The 22,154-nt window shown below is 36.4% G+C and overlaps 2 protein-coding genes across 12 annotated transcripts in view; one reads left to right on the top strand and one right to left on the bottom strand.

Moving 5' to 3' along the window:
- St7l (suppression of tumorigenicity 7 like) overlaps positions 1-8,114 on the bottom strand; it is a 164,472-nt gene extending 156,358 nt beyond the window's left edge. For 6 of the 11 annotated variants that reach the window (XM_015502183.2, XM_048814524.1, XM_048814525.1 and 3 more), the window contains exons 1-2: positions 7,000-7,207; positions 4,045-4,127 (exon numbers count right to left, since the gene is read on the bottom strand). In XM_015502183.2, the coding sequence (XP_015357669.1) occupies positions 4,045-4,127; positions 7,000-7,207 (291 nt within the window). Of the gene's footprint in view, positions 1-4,044; positions 4,128-4,805; positions 4,845-6,335; positions 6,380-6,425; positions 6,488-6,999; positions 7,208-7,979 lie in introns of those variants that run through there. The other 5 variants (XM_048814527.1, XM_048814531.1, XM_048814529.1 and 2 more) reach the window with 5 other exon arrangements.
- The window catches only part of Capza1 (capping actin protein of muscle Z-line subunit alpha 1), a 40,947-nt gene continuing 26,302 nt past the window's right edge, over positions 7,510-22,154 (top strand). Inside the window, exon 1 of the mRNA XM_015502186.2 lies at positions 7,510-7,953. Coding sequence (XP_015357672.1) covers positions 7,915-7,953 — 39 coding nt within the window. The 5' untranslated portion in view covers positions 7,510-7,914. The remainder of the gene's footprint in view (positions 7,954-22,154) is intronic.

Raw genomic sequence — 22,154 nt, forward strand, 5'->3', positions numbered from 1 at the left:
AAAAAAAAAAAAAAAAAAAAAAAAAGGAACCAACCAAAAGAAGCTCTCTATGAATTAGTAGACGTTTTCATATTTGGATATTCCAACCTCCACAACTCCCTATGTCTGGTTCTTTGTGTTTCATATTAAATTACAATTTCTCAGGGAACTTAGTTCCTGATTCCACAAAATAGAATAGGTAGTTGTGCTTCCACTAGATCTTATTTTCCTTTCATAGTAATCTTTTCACTTACAATGATTGTGCTATTCCTCAAGCCTCTAAGCAGACTTTTTTTTTTTTTTTTCATACAGCCGGTCTTTACTAAAACAAAAAACAAGCAAGCAAACAAAAAAAGGGGGGTGGGGAACAAAACAACCATTCAGTGAGGCTTTTCCTTGCTAACCTAGTTAAAATTTCAACTTTCTTCCCACATTTTATATGTCCTTTTCTGCTTCATTTTTTCCCCTTACCACTTATCACTGAGAATAAGAACATGCAAGAAAAAAAAAAGAGTAAGAACATGCTATTTATTTTACTTCTTTATCTTTTATTATATATCCCCATAGTATAATGTGTGCTCTATGAGGACAAAGATTTTTTTCTTTGTTTTATGCACTGCTATAAGCCCAGTGCCTTGAAACAGTGACACTCAGTGGGCACTCAATAAAAATTGTCAAATGAATCAATATCAATAATCACCTTCTAGACCAAATTCCAAGAGGCCAGAATCTGTCTGCTTACCATGGTATACTCAACATCTAGACGGGATGTCTGTATATAAAAGGCTCTCTACATATTTGTTACATTAATAAATCAGGGGCTTTCAGTTGAACAACTAGTTTTATATGTTTCAACTATAAAGTTACTTCAATATCTTCCTCCTGTAATTTATGGATCATGTCCCTTAAAAAGGTAACCAACAGGGGCTGGGTTGTGGCTCAGTGGTAGAGTGCTTGCCTAATAAGTGTGAGGCACTAGGTTTGAACCTCAGTACCACATAAAAATAAGTAAATAAATAAATAGAGGGATTGTGTCCATCTACAACTAAACATATTTAAAAAAAAGAAAGTTAAACAACAGCTAGGTGTGGTGGTACATGCTTATAATTCCATTGATTCAGGAGGATGAGGCAAGAGGATCACAAGTTCAAGGTCAGCCTCAGCAACTTAGCAAGACCCTATCTCAAATAAAAAAGGCTTTAATCCCAGCAGCTCAAGAGGATGAAGCAGGAGGATAGTAAGTTCAAGGCCAGCCTCAGCAACTTAGACCCTAAGCAACTTAGTGAGACCCTGTCCCAAAATAAAAAATAAAAAGGGCTAGAATTGTGGCTCAAGGCTTGACTACTCTGGGTTCAATCCTCAGCAAACCCCCTTCAAAAAAGTTAACAGATAGACTATTCTCCTGCTAAATGTAATGGAGAAACATATTACCTCATTTAAAGAATAAACAAACACATCTACAAATGCCTAAAAGATTATAATTTTTTTAAAAATTACTGACCACAGAGTATCTCTCTCTCTCTCTCTCTCTCTCTCTCTCTCTCTCTCACACACACACACACACACCAGTGTTCAAATCTCTAGGAATGTTGATTTTTGCCTTAGTAAATAATAAAGCAGCTACTTGTGTGCCTAAACTATGCAGTTGCTTTGTACTATATTGTAGCCCACTGACTAAATGCTACAATATTTAAAGGAAAGTGCTAGAAAATCAAATTGCTCCTTTTTTTTTCTATTATGCCACTAATGTTTTATGCTCAACCTAAAATGGCTTTCCTTTCTGCTTACTCTTACTAGTTAACAAGGAGTTAATTCCCACCAAATGTGGTCATGGTTTGGCTTATACCATATATTTTACTAAGATGTGGGATGAAACTTAAAGAAGAAACAATCAGAAGAAATTACACAAGCAGAAACTGTTTATGTGACAGAAAAGACAAGATTTATGTTGGATAAATCTTGGATTTAAAAATTGGATAAATGCCATCAAGAACTAAAATCACAAGGGGAACAAAAATAAACTGTTCTTCACTATAGCATTTTTATGAATAAATATGAATTCGAAGTTTTCTGAACTTTTAGATCAACTTTTTAACACAAATAAACAATGATAATAATAATTGTTAACATTTATCAAAAGCTTTCCATGAGCCAAGCATTTTACCAAGTCTTTTATAATACATTATGTCATTTAATTCTCATAATAACTAATTATAGAAATGAGGACACAAATTCCAAATTCAAACAACTAGCTCTAGTTACCACCACTGGGAAGTAAGCAGAAGCGAGTTTCTTATTCAGGTCTGTCTTACTTCAGAGCTTCTAACCATTACATTAAATGGCTTCCCAAATATATCTCAGTGTACATGTAAATGTATGTATATATGTAAATGTATGTGTATATGTAAGTCCAGATAGTAAGAGAAATTATATACACAACAACCTTTGCTAATATTAATAATTTAAAAAACTATCAACACTGCAAGGGTAATGACATAGTTTAGTCTTTAAAATGTTACTTGAATTTCCTATTTCAAAAAGAGTAACAACAAATTTTTTAAATGGTTTTAGACATCATATTTCTATGAATTAAATATATAAGATATCCCCTCTTTTAAATATGAAGGAATGAGAAATTTTATAGTTTGTGTGACTTGCCCAGAGTTATCAGCTAGTTGATACTCAAAATCAGATCCTGTTCCGAAATCAATGCTTTTTCCCCATATCAGCCATTTAAAGACAGTTTATTTCTGCTAGGCATGGTGGCACATGCCTGTAATCCAATGACTTAGAAGGATCCTAAGTTTGAGGCCAATCTCAGCAATTAGAGTGACCCTGTCTAAAAATAAAAAATAAAAAGAGCTGGGGATATAGCTCAGCCCATAGGTTCGATACTACCTTAATACCACCAAAAAAGAAAAGATAGCTTATTTTCTTATTTTAGATTTCACATGTATTCTATTAACTAAATATGCTAGAATATGACGAAATATGCTTTAACTATGAGTGGATCTTATCAACCAATAAATTGTGACTTATATTACCATATATTTTTTCTCCTGAATTCAAATTTTTCTGAACCAAGAGAAAAATTCCTTTTTTGTCTAACATTTACTTTAAAAAAATAGTGTCAGTCCCTATTTTTAAGTCCAATACAAATGATATTATTTCTACTAAAGCTGGAGAGCACCACCTACAGATAAGAAAAAGAATACAAAAATCCATGGGCCACACATGACATAATACTTAAAAGATTTTTATCTGTAGCAGTAGTTTTCCAAAATGTATATTAGAAAACACTAGATTCAATGGATATTATAAAATTTAAACATATATTTTTAAATTAAAAAATGATACCTTGTTAAAGGAAAAGTTGAATCAAAGTAAAACAGGTTTCTAACTAGGGCACTTCCCAGAATAATAGCCAAAATTCATTAAATACTTATTGAGTCAACTACCATGGTTACAAGTTTTATATATTCATCTCATTTAGTTATCATAATCCCGTGAATACCATTATTTTCCCATTTACAGATAAAAACCTGGGGATTGTAAAAACTATAGGCTGAATTCTAGACACATAAATTTTAGTCTACTTAAGTTGTTAATATTAAAATATCGAAAGATTTTATATAAAGTCTGTATATCCAGTTTCTCTTAAAATCATTTATAAAACCAGAAGATGTACTAGTCATAAGTCTACATGACAACAATTATCTTCAGTTCCTTTTAGAAGGAATATGCACTTTGCAAGTTCCCAGTCCTCAAAGTAAATAAGGAATTTCTTACACTCTGCTGATTTCATTCATTTTTTATTACTAATCTGGGTCCTTTAGACATTAAATTTGTAACCCATCCCAACACTTCCTGACTACAGTACAAATGTCTTTAATATGCAATAAATACTGTCAATCTCCAAACCTGTTTGACTAGGTAACTTTAAGTTACTAGGTACCAAACACATTTTTGAAATGTTGATATGTAAGTACTTGCAATTATTATAACCATATAAAAGATCTTTAGCTACATACCAAAACATGAATGGAAAAAATAAAAAGTACTTACAAATATTAGTCCTGATATCAAAGAAGATGTCCCTGTAAGTGCCACATAGAATTTGGGTGTCAATGAATTTAAAAATCCTGTCACTGTTAAAAGAAAAAACATAAAAGTTAAACACACAAACACACACACACACACACACACACAAATTTAAGTACTTAAGTTACAAATATGCAGGTGTCTTTGAGTGGAGGGACATATGGAGTACAGATACTCCTGATTTACAATGAGGTTGTGTCCTAAAGAACTCACTATAAATTGAAAATATTGTTAAGTCCATAATACATGTGATTTGACTAGACCATAGCTTAGCAACACAGTACACTATGTAGTATTGGTTGTTTATCCTCTAGACTGATTGCCTTAATAGGAGACCAGCTCCCTGTTGGTGCCCAGCATTGAAAAAAGCATACTCTTAACCGAGGCAAAGATCAAAATTCAAAATTTCTACTAAATCCTTATGGGCACCATTTTTGTAAAGTTGAAAAATCCTAACCCAACCATCTAAGTCAGAAACTGTTTTAATATATAGTATGAAATTCATTTGAAGAAGTTGTAGTTTTTTAAATCACCACTATAAATTCCCATCCTATCACATATTTTAAAAAAATACATTCTCACATATAAAGCTAGGATTTCATACTGTTCATTAGTTAAAAAAGAAAAAAACTCAAAATAAGGCTTAGCATGTACAAGGCCCTAGGTACAATCCTTAGTACTAAAAACAAAACAAAACCTAAAATGCTTTTAAGAATGACTCATACTTAGCCAGGCATGGTGACGCTTGCCTGTGATCCCAGTGACTCAGGAGGCTAAGAAAGGAGGATCACGAGTTTCAGGTCAACCTAAGCAACTTAATGATACCACGTCTCAAAATAAATATAATAAAAAGAGTTGGGGATATAAATAAATATAATAAAAAACCATGTAAAATGTTCCTGGGTTAGATCCCCAATACCAAAAAAAAAAAAAAAAGAATTCAAAGCATATTTTAGCATATTTAATCACTAGTACACATATGAAATCTAAATAAGAAAACAATAATGTTTATTGTAAGGCAAATAGTTAATGGTGCATATAAGTTTTAATTATATGAAAATTCTGGGATAAAATATTGGGTAGCTCAACTGATGGTCCATTTATTTTAAGCANACGAATTGAACCCAGGAGCACTCTACCACTGAGTTTTTGTTGTCACTGTTGTTTCGATTTTTCTTTAACCACTGAGTTTTTGTTTTGTTTCTTAATACTCAAAAGACCTTTAAGTACTTTTCCTTTCTTTTTTTTTTTTTTTCTTAATACCAGAGATTGAACTGGTAGGGGCACCCGACTACTGAGCCACATCCCCAGCCCTATTTTGTATTTCATTTAGAGATAGGGTCTCACTGAGTTGCTTAGCGCTTTGCCCTTGTTGAGGCTGGCTTTGAACTCCTGTCTCAGCCTCCGGAGCCGCTGGGATTACAGGTGTATGCTATCTGTACCCAACTTAACCACTGTACTTTTAAGTCATAATTTACACTAGACCTTTTGCAAATCTATAAGAAGATAAACACACACTTTCACAAAGGAAATTTAAAACCACTCCCTAATTACTTTGGTTAGATATGAACCAGTGTTTCAAATTAGAGGGAAAGATCCAGTGTGTTTCTGGTTAAATTAGTTAAATCAGCAAAAAAGGCAAAATAGCTTAGGAAGAGAAGTAACAAACTAAGAGCTCTCTGCACCTGACTTACAGAAGTCCTGATTCAAATTCTTCAATTCAAATAACTGTCTCAAATACTTTTTCTTTTTTATGTATATCTTTTTGTGTTTTAAAATAAAAATCTGTAATAGTGAATTACTCTCATCTAAATGGTGTATTTAGTTAATACATAGAAAAATAAAGGATAAACACAATGAAAAACATTTCACTGAGCATACAAACTACCATTAAACACTTGATACACCTGTTAGAGATGCCAAATTAGCTCTGCAGCTTGTTTTGTAATCAATTAGATCTGAATTTATATCATACTGATCTTCTAAAATATCCAAAATATTTCAGAACATTATCTCACAAAAGAGACATTTGCCTTCTCTCACTATAGAAAAAATTAACCATTATACTGACAAAGTCATAACTTAATAGAATTCTTCCATCTTGTTCTGAGTTTGCTACTCAGAACACGAATAAAAGAAATGTTGTAATAACATGGTAAGATGCCCTGGGCCCCATCCACTTCGTCCTGTTTACAGTGAAAGAATAGTTATTTGTAGAATCCATGGGGATCAACGTTTCTTACATGTCCTTGTACCTTAGTAGGAAGGAGCCCAGGCACCAAGAACTGTGGAAACAGGCTGCTAAATAACAAGCACAGTACAAATGTTGAAAGAACCAAACAAACCCATTACTGTCTGTGGAGCTCACTCTCTTCTTCCTTTACTGATCTGTTTTACTACTCAAAGCCTTTAAGAAAAAAAGACAAAACACTACGAAAACTATTTCTTAACAGATCGACTTTAAAACAAAAGAATGGTAGACTAAGACCGTGGCATTTCCTGAGATCTCTGTATTACAGATATGTATGCCTTTGTTGTCTGGCTGTGGGTCCCTCTTAGCTGGGCAGCTGGAGACTCAAAGGAACGATTTTCAAGGGACTACAAATGGTGATAGTGTATATAAATTCTGTATCCAAGTCTGAGAGTCGTGATATCTTCTGTCCTACCACCTAAAACCTTACAGCTTGTCAGGTGGTTTTTCCTCGGGTAAACGAGGACAGGAGAGGGCGGATCTTAAGACGCCCAGGGAGGAGTCGGTAGCTGCAACTCAGGTTTGACAATCAGCTGCGGGGTTATGGCCCAGGAGAAACTGAACCCACTGGATCCAGCAGCCCAGTCTCCTCCTATCTGCCCTTTGGCGTTGGCCCCAGACACCTCTCCTGGGTCCCCGCCCGTCCCTGGGAGGTCTGGGCCTCTCACCCGCTGCCAAGTTCTCACACAGCCTCAGGGGTACCCTCAGAGCGTATAGCAGCCCCAGCCCCGCCACGAACCACAACGAGGCCCCTGTCCCCGCCAGCCCGGCCCGCAGCCGCTCCCTCCAGCCCAGCGGCGGGCTCAGGCCGGGAGCAGGTGCAGGAGGAAATGCCGCTGCAGTCGCGGCTTCACTCCAGCCGTCACCGTCCGCCATCTTGCCGCTCCCGCAGGCGCCGGGAGTTGGGAGGGGAGAAGGGCAGGAAACCGAGCGTCGGGAATCCTGGGATAGTGGAGGACCTGAAGTTGGGCTCGGTAGAGGCTGAGTCCTGGGAACGGGACCTAGAAGATCTGGAAGGTGGCGGGCAGGACCCAACACTGGGCCTAACTTTTCCTTGGGGGGGGAAGGGCGGATAGTGGCACCTATTCTGGAGGAACTGAACTAAGATGTCACGCTGGAGTGGTTTTGTTTCCAAACGAGATGAGGGTCACCTTTCACCCTATTCCCGGGGTTGGAAAAGCCACCGGTCTTTTCAAGGGCCGACCAGCTCTTAGCGCTTTGGATTCGGCTGCCATGGAGATCACCGGTACAGAAAAATTTAAAGGAATCACAAGTGCTCCTTAGTCGGAAGGAGCCCAGGCACCAAGAACAGTGGAAACAGGCTGCCAGCATCCATTAGATGAATGGGGAACGACTATAACTGAGAGAGAAAGATAATAGACTTCAAACTCCTGAAGGCAAAGCCGACTTCCTGGGGCACAGGCGCTCGAGGCCGTCACCCCCGGCGCGTAGCTGATATTGGCGCCCTCTTGCTCGGCGTTTCCGGGCGGGTCCTTCCGACGGCCCCTGCGGTGATTCCATCACTCAGCTTCCTTCCCGGCCTGCCTCGCGCCCGCGGCCGGGCTGGGCCAGAGCAGCCCAAGATGGCCGACTTCGAGGATCGGGTGTCGGATGAGGAGAAGGTAAGGGGTCCGCCTCTCTCTCTTACCTCCTCCCCCGACTGGGAACAGGGGCCCGACCCGGCTGCGGTGGGAAGCCTGGCTGTATCCCCAGGAAAAAGAAGGTTCTTTTCCGGTGCTGGCATGCGCTCTCTGCAGTCGGGACGCTTTCCTGTTAAGGGGCTTTCCTCAGCCTCACGGTGTCCCCAGTTCCCCATTCCTTCACTCTCTTCTCTTCCTCCCGGACCTGGGGCACAGCCCAGTGACCTTCCTGTATGAGAAGAGACTTCCCTTATTGAACTGTGACTGTGGACTCTTTTCTGTAATTTTGAGAGTGGGCGATGGTGATGTCGCGATGTATTAAGCAGCAGTTATTTTACCGCCTCAGGCTGTCGGGGCTCACCCCATCCCCCCATTTTTTGATGTGTTTGGGGCTAGTTTAGGGCGAGTCACTTCCTGGTCAGGGTGGACTCTTAACTTCCCTTTTGCTCCTCCTTCCTCAGGAAGTGATTTTGCTGTCATGACTTCTACTGGGAGAGGTCTCCAAGTATTGTCCCTCTCACTACACATGTACTTATTTTCTCCTCTACTGTCGGCTGAACGAACTACCTACAATAAATGTGTAAGCCTCTGGGCATTGACTTCAGAATTTGAGCACCACTTTTCCCTGCAGATGCTCCCATGATTGTTTGCATGTGCCTACGGCCCCCTAAGTGACTCTCTCCCTTGCATCTTGCATCGTCTTAACGATAATTTATTTAAAAATAGTTCTCAGCTTCTTGTTAACCAATCCAGAATAACCAATGAATTTTTTTTAAAAACTCCAGAAAGGTTTTACGTAGTGCCTAAACCTTATGTTAACACAATCAAGTCTGGACAAAGCATCTGCCTTCTTTGATGCCCCATGGTGGTGTCTTGGGTTATTGTTGGATTTATCAGTGTGCAATTTATATACTTTTTTGTTTAAAAGTGTCTTTAAGTACAAGAGCAGGACCCAAGTGAGGTAGAATAACTATTTCACTGACAAATGCACACATTTTCTTAAAAGTTTGTCAGGGTTTTTTTTTTTTTTTACTAAATACAGCATTTTAAGGCTTGTAGAAATTAGAATATTCTCACCAGATAACTCCTTATAGAACAAGAATTGTGTCTTTTGTTTCCAACAGTGACTGTTAGTTCCAAGTATGCACCCCTGAGTGTTCTGTAAGTCTAGCCAGGTTTATCTTATTATTAATATTATTTAGATAGAGATTGGAGAGAAAAGGGGAACTCTTTATGATCTGGGAGTCCTCTCTACAGAATAATTTGTTATATCTACATATGGCATGCCATTTTGAAATGCCAAAGAAGGTACTCAACACTTAAAAGCAATTGAACGACACTTTATCATTAGGTTTTCTCTTATTGGAAATTTATTCTCATAAGTGTTAAAGGTTTAGAGAAAAAACAATGCTGGAAAGAAAACAATAATGTTTATTGTAAGGCAAATAGTTAATGGTGCATATAAATTTTAATTATATGAAAATTCTGGGATAAAATATTTGGTAGCTCAACTGATGGTCCATTTATTTTAAGCAAAAAATTGTTACAAAAGATTTCACAAGGAATTTAGGTAAAAATAAACGTTGAGGTTTATTGTGTTGAAGTGATAACATTTAGCCAATGTTGGGTTTTTGTCCTTGCCATTGGGCTGCAATGCCTTTTTAATTAAACTTGGAAAAATATGTATGTATTTCAATGGGCAAATTAAAATGTCTTTAGATATTAAGTGTGTTAATCAATAACATTAATCGCCTAGATTTTATAACAAATCCAGGACCAGTTTCCTCTTCTGGTGTACTTCTTTTGTTTCTTAATTTTAATAATGGCATAATAAGCAAACCATAATTGGTAAATATGCCAAAAAGTGTTGTTGAATTTCATTCATATTTAGTAAATTTGTTTGGTGGGGGTACTGGAGATTGAACCCAAGGGCACTTAACCAATGAACCACAGCTCTTTGCAAAATCTCCAGACAGGGTCTCGATAAGTTACTGAGGCTGACCTTGAACTTGTGATCCCCTGCCTCAGTCTCCCAAGGATCACAGGCATGTTCTACCGTTCCTGACTTTAAAGATTTTTTTAGATTAACAACATTGTCTTCCTTAGGGTGTATAATTAAGTTATAGCTGATACTATAAAAATCCATATGATTTGAGGTTACTAAAATTTTGTTAGTTTTTATTCCCAGAGGTGAAACCTATTTATATCTATGAATCTGAAAGATTATAGAGTTCTCCTAACTTGTTACCTTCTTCTAGACTTGAGGTACCTTTTTTTTAGTTGTTGATGGGCCTTTATTTATTTATTTATTCGTGCTGCTGAGAATTGAACACAGTGCCTCACACATGCGAGGCAAGTGCTCTACCACTGAGCCACAACCCCAGACACTTGAGATACCTTTTAACTGAATTTAAAAAATTGAGAAAGTATTTTTCTAACAGGAATTGTTGATATGAATGCCTTAGAAGTCATAAACTGTAAATAATGAGATTTTTGTCCTATAAGATTTATACAAACCATAGCACTATTAAACTGATTTTTTGAAATCAAGATATTTTCATCCTTAATTTGTATTTTGAATTATTAAAGGAAGTTGAAAATCTGCCCTTCCCTCTCTTCTTCTTTCTCCCCCTCTTAGCTAAGACTCAACTGTATTTGGTTTGGATTATTTTAAGACATCTAAGCCATGATGCCAGATATGTTTTAATATTGCTGACTTTATTTTTAAATATTTTATTAATATATTTTTTTAATTTTTTAAAATATTTTTAATATTTTATTTTTGTTACATGAAAGCAATGGACCCTTAAGTAAATTTGTTGAATGATGGTCTCTGATTTCCTTGCAAGCATTTCTACGAAAAAAGCTAGTAAAATCATTCATTCTTAAAACTAACTGCTGAGGGTTTCATCACATTTATAAAGAGGAAGTTGGTTTGTTAATTCTTTCTTTCAATACTGGGAATTGAACTCAGTGGTTCCTTACCACCGAGCTACATCCTCAGCTCTTCTTATTTTTTATTTTGAAACAGAGTCTCCCCAGGTTGCCTAGGCTAGACTCCAACTTGGGATCCTCTTGCCTCAGCTTTCCGAGTCACTTGAGAATACAGGCCTGCACCACTGTGCCCCACCAGAAGCTGGGTTTTTAACTTCTTCATTATTATCTGAAATGGTCATGATGAGTTGTCTAAATAAAACAGGAAGTGGAAAATGTAATAACATGCAGAAATATATGCTTTTAGCTTTATCCTGAGTTCTTTTCTAGGTACTTAAACTCTTCAGTTACTTAGTTCTAAGTGCTTAGCAAAACCAAGATACCCTAACTAGGAAGCTTGAAATGTGGAATGAACTACTTGCTTGGGTTCTTTGCATTGTTTCCTTCATTTCACAATTCATCATTTTTTAAACAAATGCAAAGAGAATTTTAGGGCTGAAAAAAGGTGGGTTCCCTCCCCCCTTTAGCCTTACTAGTAGAATATTTGTATATAACTTCAAAAATAAATTAACTGAGAAATAGATCTATATGTTTTTAGTTTAGACAATAGTTTCTCTTGTAAGCCTTTTTTTTTTCTCTCTCTCTCTCTTTTGAGAAACAGATTTATCAAAATCACTAGTAGAGATGTAAAAAATGTTATAAATAGATTCAGGGATTGAGGGCTCTGATAGAGCTCATGGAAATATATTAGACTAGGTTTCCTTGATTATGTATTCCCTCCTCAATTTACTAGAGGAGTCATTACTCTTGTACAATGAAGTAAGCCCTAAAGCTATTTGCTATGACAAGTCATCAATTAGCATTAACACTTTCATTCTGGGTTTTTTTTTTTTTTGGGGGGGGGGGGGAATAGGTTTTTTGTAGTATTGGGGGTTGATCTAATGCATGCTAGGCAAATGCTGTACTACTGAGCTATATCCCCAGCCCTTTTAAAATTTTTTAATGATACAGGATCTCGCTAATAACCCAAACTGGCCTTGAACTTTGTAGCCTTCTGTCTCAGCCTCCCTAGTAGCTGGGAGTAGTAGTCTGGGCTACCACACTCATTACAGTACTTTCATTCTTTATTTTCACTTCTTTTTAGTTAGCTTTGCTGAGTAGTATTCATAGAATGTCTTACAAAATTGAGGGTCAGGAGCACAAAACCTAAGCAGGTACAATCCTTGTTAAGAGTACAGGGTTATCATAATTTCTTATAAAGCATTAAATTATTTTATTAGAATCAGCCTTAATGCTAAACAAAGTAGTATAATTAGCCAGAAAATTAAGACCCAGGTTTGTATGATTCAGACCCGTGCTTTTTTCACTACACTTTTTTTTTTTTTCACGTACCATGAATGAAAAACCAGAATAGAGACATCCTTTTAAGGAATTATAAGTGAGGTGTTGTGATGTAGTGGAAAGAATGGTTTAGAGTGTTAGAAGACTTGGGTTCTCCCTGGTGTGCATTTAAACAACTAGATGTGTGGTTTTGGAAAAATCACTTAAATAAGTGGGCCGCACGTTTCTTTCTAAATTAGGGAAGTAGGGGGAATTGAATCAAACCGCCCCAACAAAGTTTGATGAACTTTTTCAAACTCCAATAAAGAAATCTCTATTTTAAAAATTGAAACATTAAAATGTTCTAGGAGATTCTTACATTGTCTACTTGCCTACATTTCCCTGATAACAAGACTGAGTTCCTTAGTAATTGGACCATGTCTTTTTATCTAGTGCTTAGCACAGCATCAAGAACACAGTGTAGACACAGCCTATTGATGCAAAAGAGATCACAGCTTCGTTAATTTTCGTATTTCCCCAGCTCACATGCCTGTACCCCCAATAAAACACCCCTCTTCAAATTGTTTCTGGTAATCTCTAGGTATCGTTTTCAGGAATGTGTCTATACTTTTTTTTGTGCATTACAGTATCTAAATAAATACCTGCTGCCATCACAGGTGCTGTGCCATACCACTGCTGGGAACATTCAACCCCCCTGGGGGCCTTTTCCTAATAGATCCCATCTTGTCTTGTGGATACCAAAATGACTATGTATATATACTTGCCAGCAGCCTTGCAAACAACTAATGAAAGTATTTCCTCCTCCTGCTGTAATAAATTCAGAAAAACACATGCTATAGGACCAGGCATTATTTGTTCTTTTCTCTCTCTTTCTGGTGTATAAATTTTTCCCATCTCCTTGCCAAAAACAAATAAATCCTTAAGTGGATCACAAAATTTAAAACTCTGGATGGGGGAATTTAGTCATGATAGTGAAGACAAATGACTGGGCATTTTTAACTTGAAAATTTCAATATCTGTGTAGTGTTATTATCTTCCTCTCTTACCTCCCTTCATCATATTTCCTTTCTGCTCCTTTGGAACTCTTCATTTCTCTGCATCCCACCATGAGTCTCCTGTGGAGAGGTGTAGAACATTTCCTATCATCTTTTACACCTTTAGCCTCTCCTTTTGTTCATTCAGTATTTAGTCCTGTAAATTCTTCCTTCTTGTCATTAGATTCTGCTCCTCCATCTCCATTAATTTTTAAAAACTTTTTATTTTATGCATATGAGAACTATAATTACATGCTTTAAGTGGTGGGAAAGGGTGTGAGTTAAAAGTCCCCTCTTATTCCTCTTCTCCAGCCACCCAGTTCTGCTGAAAGTCAGCCAATATTAACAATTCTTTTTGTATCTTTTCTATTCTATGCATATCCAGACAAAAAGATACGCTTTGTACTTAATAGTTTCTCTGACCTGTCCACATTTCTTCTAACACTGTCTTTATTTGGGACTTCTTATTTGAATTATTTTTAATAACATTCTTAATTATTCTCTCTGCCTCTACCCTCTCCTTTCTTTCTACATTCTAGCTGATTTATTATAAATTCTTCACAGTTATATTAATGAGTTTTGAGCAGTATATAAAATTTATCTTTGCTACATATGTATTTTAGGGTGATGTCTTATGAGATGTAATGTTCAGTTCAGTGAATCATATGATATCACTACAATATCAGTCAGGGTATAGCATATAAATAAGAAGTTAGTATAATACTGTACTGCAATAAAGAAAAGTGGTAGGATTTTTTAAATGTGAGAGAACTTTGACTTGTGGGTTCTTTGTTTTGTATCTAGGTAACATTTAAGTACTTTCTGTGTGCTAGGTACTCTGTATTATACCAGTAGGAGAGATACTTACTTGTCCTCATTTTACAGTTTGATAAACTGAGGCACATTTAAGGTTAAAAAAAAAAGCCAACTTTGTAAACTTTGTAGAATAATTAATAGAGCAGGGTAACATCAGTAGACTATTTCCGGAGCCTATGATCCTGCTTATTTTGATTCTTTGGAGTAGATGGTGAAGATAGTAAGCAGTTCTGTTGATACAATGACGTAGTCTTAAACAGCAACCAAGTTAATGGTGTAGTAACATGAATGCGTTTATAGAAAATAAAATATTGAGGCTTTCAGGAGATAACTGCATATAATTATTACTTAATTAGTTTTTGTTTTTTTTTTTCTGTTTGTTTTTTTGGTACCAGGGCTTGAACCCAGGCAGGGGCTCAATCACTGAGACACATTTCCAGCCTTATTTTTTGAGACAGGGTCTCACTAAGTTGCTGTGTCTAGCTTTGATTCGTAGTCCTCCTCCTGAGCTCAGTTGCTCAGGGGAAAAACTTTGGTATTATTTTTTATTGTTCTTTCTCTCACTCTGTGTGTGGGCCATTAGCATATCTTGTAGCTCCACCTTTAAAATAAACTCAAAATTTGACTGTTTTTCATCACACCTTTATTCCACCACTCTTGAAGAAGCCACTAAAATCTCTTAATCTAGATTTTTACAAACTCTTCTCTGATTCCCTGTTTTTACTATTGTTCCCTGCCCCAACTCCTGTTCCAACACCTCCTCTCAGGAAAGCACCCAGAATGATCTGGTTAGAATGTAGGTAAGAATATGTCACTCCTGCTCACAACCCTCCAGTAGAATAAAAGTTATTACCCTGACATCCACCTCCTACCCTGGAGATTGAACCCAGGACCTCTGCCACTGAGACACATTCCAAGCCCTTTTTTATTATTTTATTTTGAGACAAGATCTTGCTAAGTTGCCCACACTGGTCTTGAGCTTGACATCATCCTGCCTCAGACTCCCTTACAAGGAGTGTACCACCATGCCCATCTGTCTTGGGATTTTTAACCTCTTTGCCACTTTTCTTGAGTTCATCTCCCACCATTTCTGATACCCTGATACTCTCTGGTCCATCCGTACATTCTCACTAAGGGTCTTTTATTTTCTCTCTTCTCTGGAGTTCTCTTCCTTCTGTATCACTTACTTCATTCAGTTATTTAACCTGAATTATCTCCTCTGTGAAGACTTATCTGGTTACCCTGTTCAATTCCGAATTCTGACATTTTGCATCCCCTTTCTTTGCCTTATCTTTTATTCTTTCACATTTATTACTAACATACTATGTATTTGAGTTATTTTTTGTTATCTGTTGTCTCTCCACCTACTAGAATGTAAGCTCCATGAGGACAGCATGCTAATGAATAACTATTGCCTAAAACATAGTAGGCCTAGATTTTTGTTGAATGAATGAGTGAATGAATGTTGCTTTAACAGTTTGTCTTGATTTTTCATTAGTTAAATTCCAGAGAGCAGTCTGATTTCCAGGTTTTGAGAAGCTCTAGTGCTAATGCCAGTACTTTCTTATTAACTGACAGAAATTTTTATTTTATTATTATTTTTATTTTATTTATTTTATTTTATTATTATTTTTATTTTATTTATTTTATTATTATTATTATTTTTATTTTATTTTAATGGAACTTTGTAGTCAGAAAGTTTCAGCAGGTTTCCATAACCTACAGAATAAAAACAGGTTTGATATTAGCTTACTACTGCCATCTGACTCATCTACCCTTCTCTTTTATTATCTCCCAGTAAGTCCTCTGATCACCCAAACTGATCCGCTTTAAAAAAGTATTTTCCTATCTTTTTTGTTCTTACTACTCATTTTCCCACCTTTTTGGTTCTTACTATTTCACTCTCTTGTAATGGCCCCTGGAAGTATCTGAAGCACTTGGCAGAATATAGCTTAGATCCTTTCTCTTCCTTCTAAAACAGGGTTCTGTTTTGTTTTTGTGTTGTTTTGTTTTTTGGTACTGGAAATTGAATCGAAGGGCACTTTACCACTGATTTCCATCCACAGCCCTTTTTATTTTTTATTTTGAGCTGAGGTCTCTCTAAGTTCCTTAGGACCTTGCCAGGTTGCTGGGGCTGTCCTCGACCTTCGATCTTCCTGCCTCCGCCTCCTGAGTTGTTGGGATTACAGGTATGCACCTCTGTGCCTGGCTTCCTTATAACTGTTCTTTCACCAACCCAGCCCTTATCATCTCCTTCCCTGTAAGTTCTGTGCCATATATTATCTGTACTACTTATTTGGCAGTTTTGCTGCTTTGGATTGTAGTTATTTTAAAATAATTGACACATCCTTATTGAGGACTATTATTTGTGTTAATTGTTTTGCTATTGTAATGTATACAGAATTTGGAAAACCAAGTTACTGAACAGTGTTTCTTCTATCCATTGTGATTATTTTCTACTTTATATTAAGTGAAGGTAGTGGTTTTCAACCTTGACAACATGTTAGAATCACCTGAGGAAGGCTTTAAAAGTCTTTGTGTCCATCCAAATGTAGTGGCCACATGCCTATAATTTCAGTGACTTGGGAGGCTGAGGCAGGAGAGGGTCGAAAGTTCAAGACCAGCCTCAGCAACTTAGTGAGGCCTATCAAAAAGAAAAAGAAAAAAAATTCACTGCCCAAGCCCTACTAATGAGTACTCTGCCTGTTAAGAGACGTATTACTTTGGAATCTCTGCAGATAGAACCCAGGTATCAGTTCATTTAAATCTCCCCAAGTCATTCTAATCTGTAGCCAGAATTTAGAACCAGTGCTTTCAAGCAAAAGGGAATTTGTTGGCTTACTTCTTTGGCTGTTCTCCTTTTGTCCCTGTCTTACTACTTATCTCAGTGCCCAGGACCAAATGAATTATTTTTTTGTTTACCTATAAAAATGTGAACTATTTTTGTCTAACTTTAAATCCTATTTTTGTCATTCATTTAATTTTTAATTTTTTTTTTTTTTTTAGAGAGAGGAGAGAGAATTTTTATTTATTTATTTATTTTAGTTTTCGGTGGACACAACATCTTTGTTTGTATGTGGTGCTGAGGATCGAACCCGGGCCACACGCATGCCAGGCGAGCACGCTACCGCTTGAGCCACATCCCCAGCCCCTATTTTTAATATTTTTATTGGTGAATTATAATTATATACAATAGTAGTCTTTATTATATGTTCACATTGTATAGCATGATTTGTATTGTTTCATTTCCCCATACTTCCTTTTTTCCCTTCTACCTTCCCTCCCTCTATTCCCCATCTTCTGCTTCTATTTCAATGAGATCTCTTTTATTTCCCATTTTCTCTCTAGCTTCCACATACGAGAAAAAACATACAATCCTTGACTTTCTGAGTCTGGCTTATTTCACTTAGCATAATGTTCTCCATTTTTCTTCATCTATTTTCCTGCAAATTATATAATTTTGTTCTTCTTTATGTCTGAGTAAAACCTCATTGTATGTATGTACCATATTTTCTTTATCCTTAGATGGACACCTCGGCTAGTTCCATAACTTGACTACTGTGAACTGTGCTGCTATAAATTTGGTTATGCATGTATTGCTATAGAATGCTGACTTAAATTCTGTTGGATAAATACTGAGGAGTGGTATAGCTGGGTCATATGGTGGGTTCATTTCTAGTCTTTTGAAGTATCTTCATATTAATTTCCATAATAGTTATATTAATTTACAATTCCACCAACATGTAAGTTAAAATTTTTTTCTTAAAATTTTTTTTTATTGTAGAGACACAATACCTTTATTTTATTTATTTCATTTTTATATGGCACTGAGGATTGAACCCGGTGCCTCACACATGCTAGGCAAGCACTCTACCACTGAGCTCCAGCCCCTGTAAGTTGAACTCTTAAAAGAAGACCTATTACTCAAAATCTGATAATGTATAGACATTTGCTTAGGGGGAAATATATAGATATCTAAGTCCATTTCATGTTATTTCATTGCATTAGGTTGTTTTGTTTTGTTGTTGTTGGGGGTACTGGGAATTTAACCCATAGGTGCTCGTCCGCTGAGCCACAACCCCAGCCCTTTTTATTTTCATTTTGAGACAGGATCTCGCTAAGTTGCTGAGACTGGCCTCAAACTTATGATCCTCCTGCCTTAGCCTCCTGAGTTGCTGGGATTACAGGCATGTGCCACTGCACCTGGCTACTTTGGATTCATCAAGTAGTATTAAGCAAGCATTATACTCTCTAATGAAGAAACCAAAACCCAAGCAATTAAGTGGTAAAGCTAGCATGTGAATCCACATTTGACTCCCAATGATTCTGAAGAAAAAATAGAATCAGCAAAAAGATACACTTTTAAGGTAGGATGCCATAACATGCCAGATGAGCACTAGATGTTAAAAGAAAATCCTTCTTGTTTTTTATTGTTTCTGTTTCCATCCAGTTAACTCTACTATTTTGGACTTGATGTCTGCATCATTACTGTCTGGCACCTGAATCTCAAGGTGTCAGTGTGGACTTTTCCCTAATTTCTTCACTGAGTCTATTTTCAAAAAAAAAAATTCATCTTATCTTGTAATGGGTATTTTAACACATTTAAGTTCCAAAGCAACAAGGTGCTCGTTTATTTTTTTTAATTCATTTTAATCTGATTTTCAACTCATTAGAACATTCTCTCACTTTTATATTTCCTAGTTCTTGATCTAGATATTTAAGCAGATATGCCAATTAAACTAATTAGGATTCTGTTTTAGTCAGCTTTTTCACTGCTGTGACTAAAAGGATCTGACCAGAACAAATGTAAGGAGGAAAAGTTTATTTGAAGGCTCATGGTTTCAGAGGTTTTAGTCCATAGAAGGCTGGCTTCATTCCTTAGGGCTTGAGGTTAGTCTGAACATCATGGGGGAGAGGGTGACAGAGGGAAGCAGCTCACATCCTGGTGGTGAGGAGGCAGAGAGACTCCACTCTCCAGATACAAAATATATACTTCATAGCCATGCCCCCAGTTAACCACTTCCTCCAGCCACACCCCATCTGCCTCTAGTTACCACTCAAAATTAATCCCTATCAGGGGTTTAAATCACTGATTGTGTTAAGACTCTTAGAACCCAATAATTTCTCCCCTGAACCTTCTTGCATTGTCTCATGTGAGCTTTTGGGGGACACCTTACATCCAAACCATAACAGATCCTTTTCCTTCTTGGGTGTGTGCACATGCTTGCATGTCCATACTGTTTTACATTTATGATAATGTTTTCAATCTCAATTAAGATTGAGACAATACTCTAAAATTTTTGTTCTGTTTAACAATTGATGATTTAAGGCATACCACTTACTTTGAACTTCTAAATAAACACTTAGGATGAATGTTTGGGATTCTTTTTTTTTCTTTTTTAACCAACAGTATGGATGTCTTATATTAGGAAAGTCCAGGATGAGAACTAAGGAACTTCTAACTTGGTGCATAAAGTTGTAAACTAAAGGGAATGGTTGGGAGAGATAACTAGATAATAGAGGAACTGTTATTTGTTGTTGTTTTCTTGTATGCTGTAAATTTTGTGCTTAAGTATGTCATTTTTATACAGTATTTATACTGAATGGTATAAAATACAATGATTACTCCTGTTAAGGAAAAATTATTCTGAACCATGATAAAATGGTAAGACTATTCAAGACTGTTGCCATAGAGGAGACATTAGGCTCAACTCCTAATACAGTAAGATAGCAGGGGATTTATAGCCAATGAATAGAATGATGCCCCCAATGAGTACGTTATCAACAGATGGAAAATAATTAGGAAGAGACCGGGTAGACCAAAGACATACAAAGTTACAGAAATGAAGAACTTGATCAGATATCAGAGGTAGGCAAATTCTTGCTAAAACTGGGATAGGCAGTCCAAAGACAGGGGAGAAGGGAAAGTCAAGGCCTAGTTGAGGAAATGGTTCTGAAGTTTGTTGTTAATCTGTGTGTGTGTGTGTGTGTGTGTGTGTGTGTGTGTTTTAGTTATAATTACTTTAGCAAATCTTCACTGTTTATGAATACCAGAAAAACAGTTACTTCCTAGAATTGGTAGAATTTTTTAAAAATAAAATTGCTCTATATAAAACAAACTTGCCTGTCTTCCCTACTTACTTGTCTATAACCACTAGGAATTTATGTCTAGTAAATTATTGTCCTAGACGGTTTATTGTTGCTCTACTAAAAACATTTAAACCAGATTAAAAAATGATCCAAAATTGAGGCAAGGCATGTTCTTGTGCCGATGGTGGAAACCAGAGCCTTGCGCATGCCAGGTAAGTACTTTACCTCTGAGCTGTATCCCCAGCCAAACATACTTTCTTTTCTCTTGTCAAAAGTAACACACTGGCCTGGGGTTGTGGCTCAGCAGTAGAGCACTCGCCTAGCACATGTGAGGCCCTAGGTTCAATCCTCAGCACCACATAAAAACAAATAAAATAAAGGTATTGTGATGTTATTATTAACATCACAACTAAAAAATAAATATTTTAAAAAAAAAGTAACATACTGTGGGACTGGGGTTATGGCTCAGTGGTAGAGTACTTGTCTAGCATGTGTGAGGCACTGGGTTCGATCCCCAGCACCACATTAAAAAACTAAATAAAATAAAGGTATTATGTCCATCTACAACTAAAAAAAAAAAAATTTTTTTTAATGTGTGGCTCCTGGGAGATGTAACATGCCTTATGTCCCTCCTTCACTTCATTAAGTAAGTAAATAAATAAATGTCCTTTCCTGAAGTGTATAGCCTCTTTGAAAAACATAACTGGGCTGGGGATGTAACTTGGTGGTAGCGTACTTGCCTAGCATGTGCAAGGCCCAGGGTTCAATCCTCAGCATCACCAAAATAATAATAACATCAAAAGTAATATCTTGATTATCTTCAAATGAGAAAAACTCCATTAAGAAACAGCATTTAATTGTATGCAAAACTTTCTTTCTTACCGGGATAAGAATAAAGTAGACTTCTTTAAAAAAAATAAATGTAACTTTCCTTGAATATATCTGAAATGGAGTAGAATTTAAAAATAAATTAAAATAAGCAAAGTAAAAGAAGAAGCCAATCTTTGTTTGCTGATGACATTACTCTATAACTAAAGCATTAAAAAATCTACCAGAGGGCTGTGGTTGTAGCTCAGTGGTAAACGCTTCCTTTGCACTTGAGGCCCTAGGTTCGATCCTCAGCACCACATAAAGATAAATAAATAAAATTAAGTTACTGTATCCATCAAAAACTATAAAAAAAAATTTACCAGAAGATTTCTAGATCCAATAAACAGTTTGATCAAAATAGCAGGATACAATACTAACATAAAACTCAGTATCCTTATTTTTTTCCTTTAATTTTCTACCTATCTGAAGGGGAATGCTAATATTAGGCTATTATGCTTGCCCCCCTGTGATATTTTTGGGAGCACTTGCCTAGCATGCACAAGGCCCCAGGTTCAAGACCCAACACGGTAAAAAATGTGTGTGTGTGTGTGTGAGAGAGAGAGAGAATATATGTGTATATATGTATGTATATATACTAAAAACAAGTAAAATAATTTACTGCTATTGTCCTTTCCTGAAGTATATAGCCTATTTGAAAAACATAAGAAAGCTTCAAAAGATGTATTGTTCCTTTAAAAGGAAGTTGGAACAAAAACGTTTTGTAAAACTTTTTTGGTCAGTAGAAAGTTATTATTGTTTATAGTTATTGCTGAAGATAGTAATGATGGAAAATATAAGATGATTGGGAAGCAAAGAATTTCTAAAAAAAGACAAAATTGTGCCTTGGTTATTTGAAGGATTAGCTCAGTTGAATAATTTAAAGCAACATTTTTCTTACTGTGACTAGTTAAGATAACAATAGCTGACATATTGAGCTTGTCCAATTATATTTTAAGTGTTCTAAAAACGTGACAGATATTATTATCTTATTTAATTTCTCAACAATTCTTAAGGAATAAATAATTTCCCACTTTAGGGACCGAATGTGGTTCAAGAGATTTTAAGAGAATGAAATTAAGGCGGGGGGGGGGGCTGGGG

This window comes from Marmota marmota, unplaced genomic scaffold (assembly GCF_001458135.2).
Source record: "Marmota marmota marmota unplaced genomic scaffold, marMar, whole genome shotgun sequence".
In the NCBI taxonomy this organism is placed as follows: domain Eukaryota; kingdom Metazoa; phylum Chordata; class Mammalia; order Rodentia; family Sciuridae; genus Marmota; species Marmota marmota.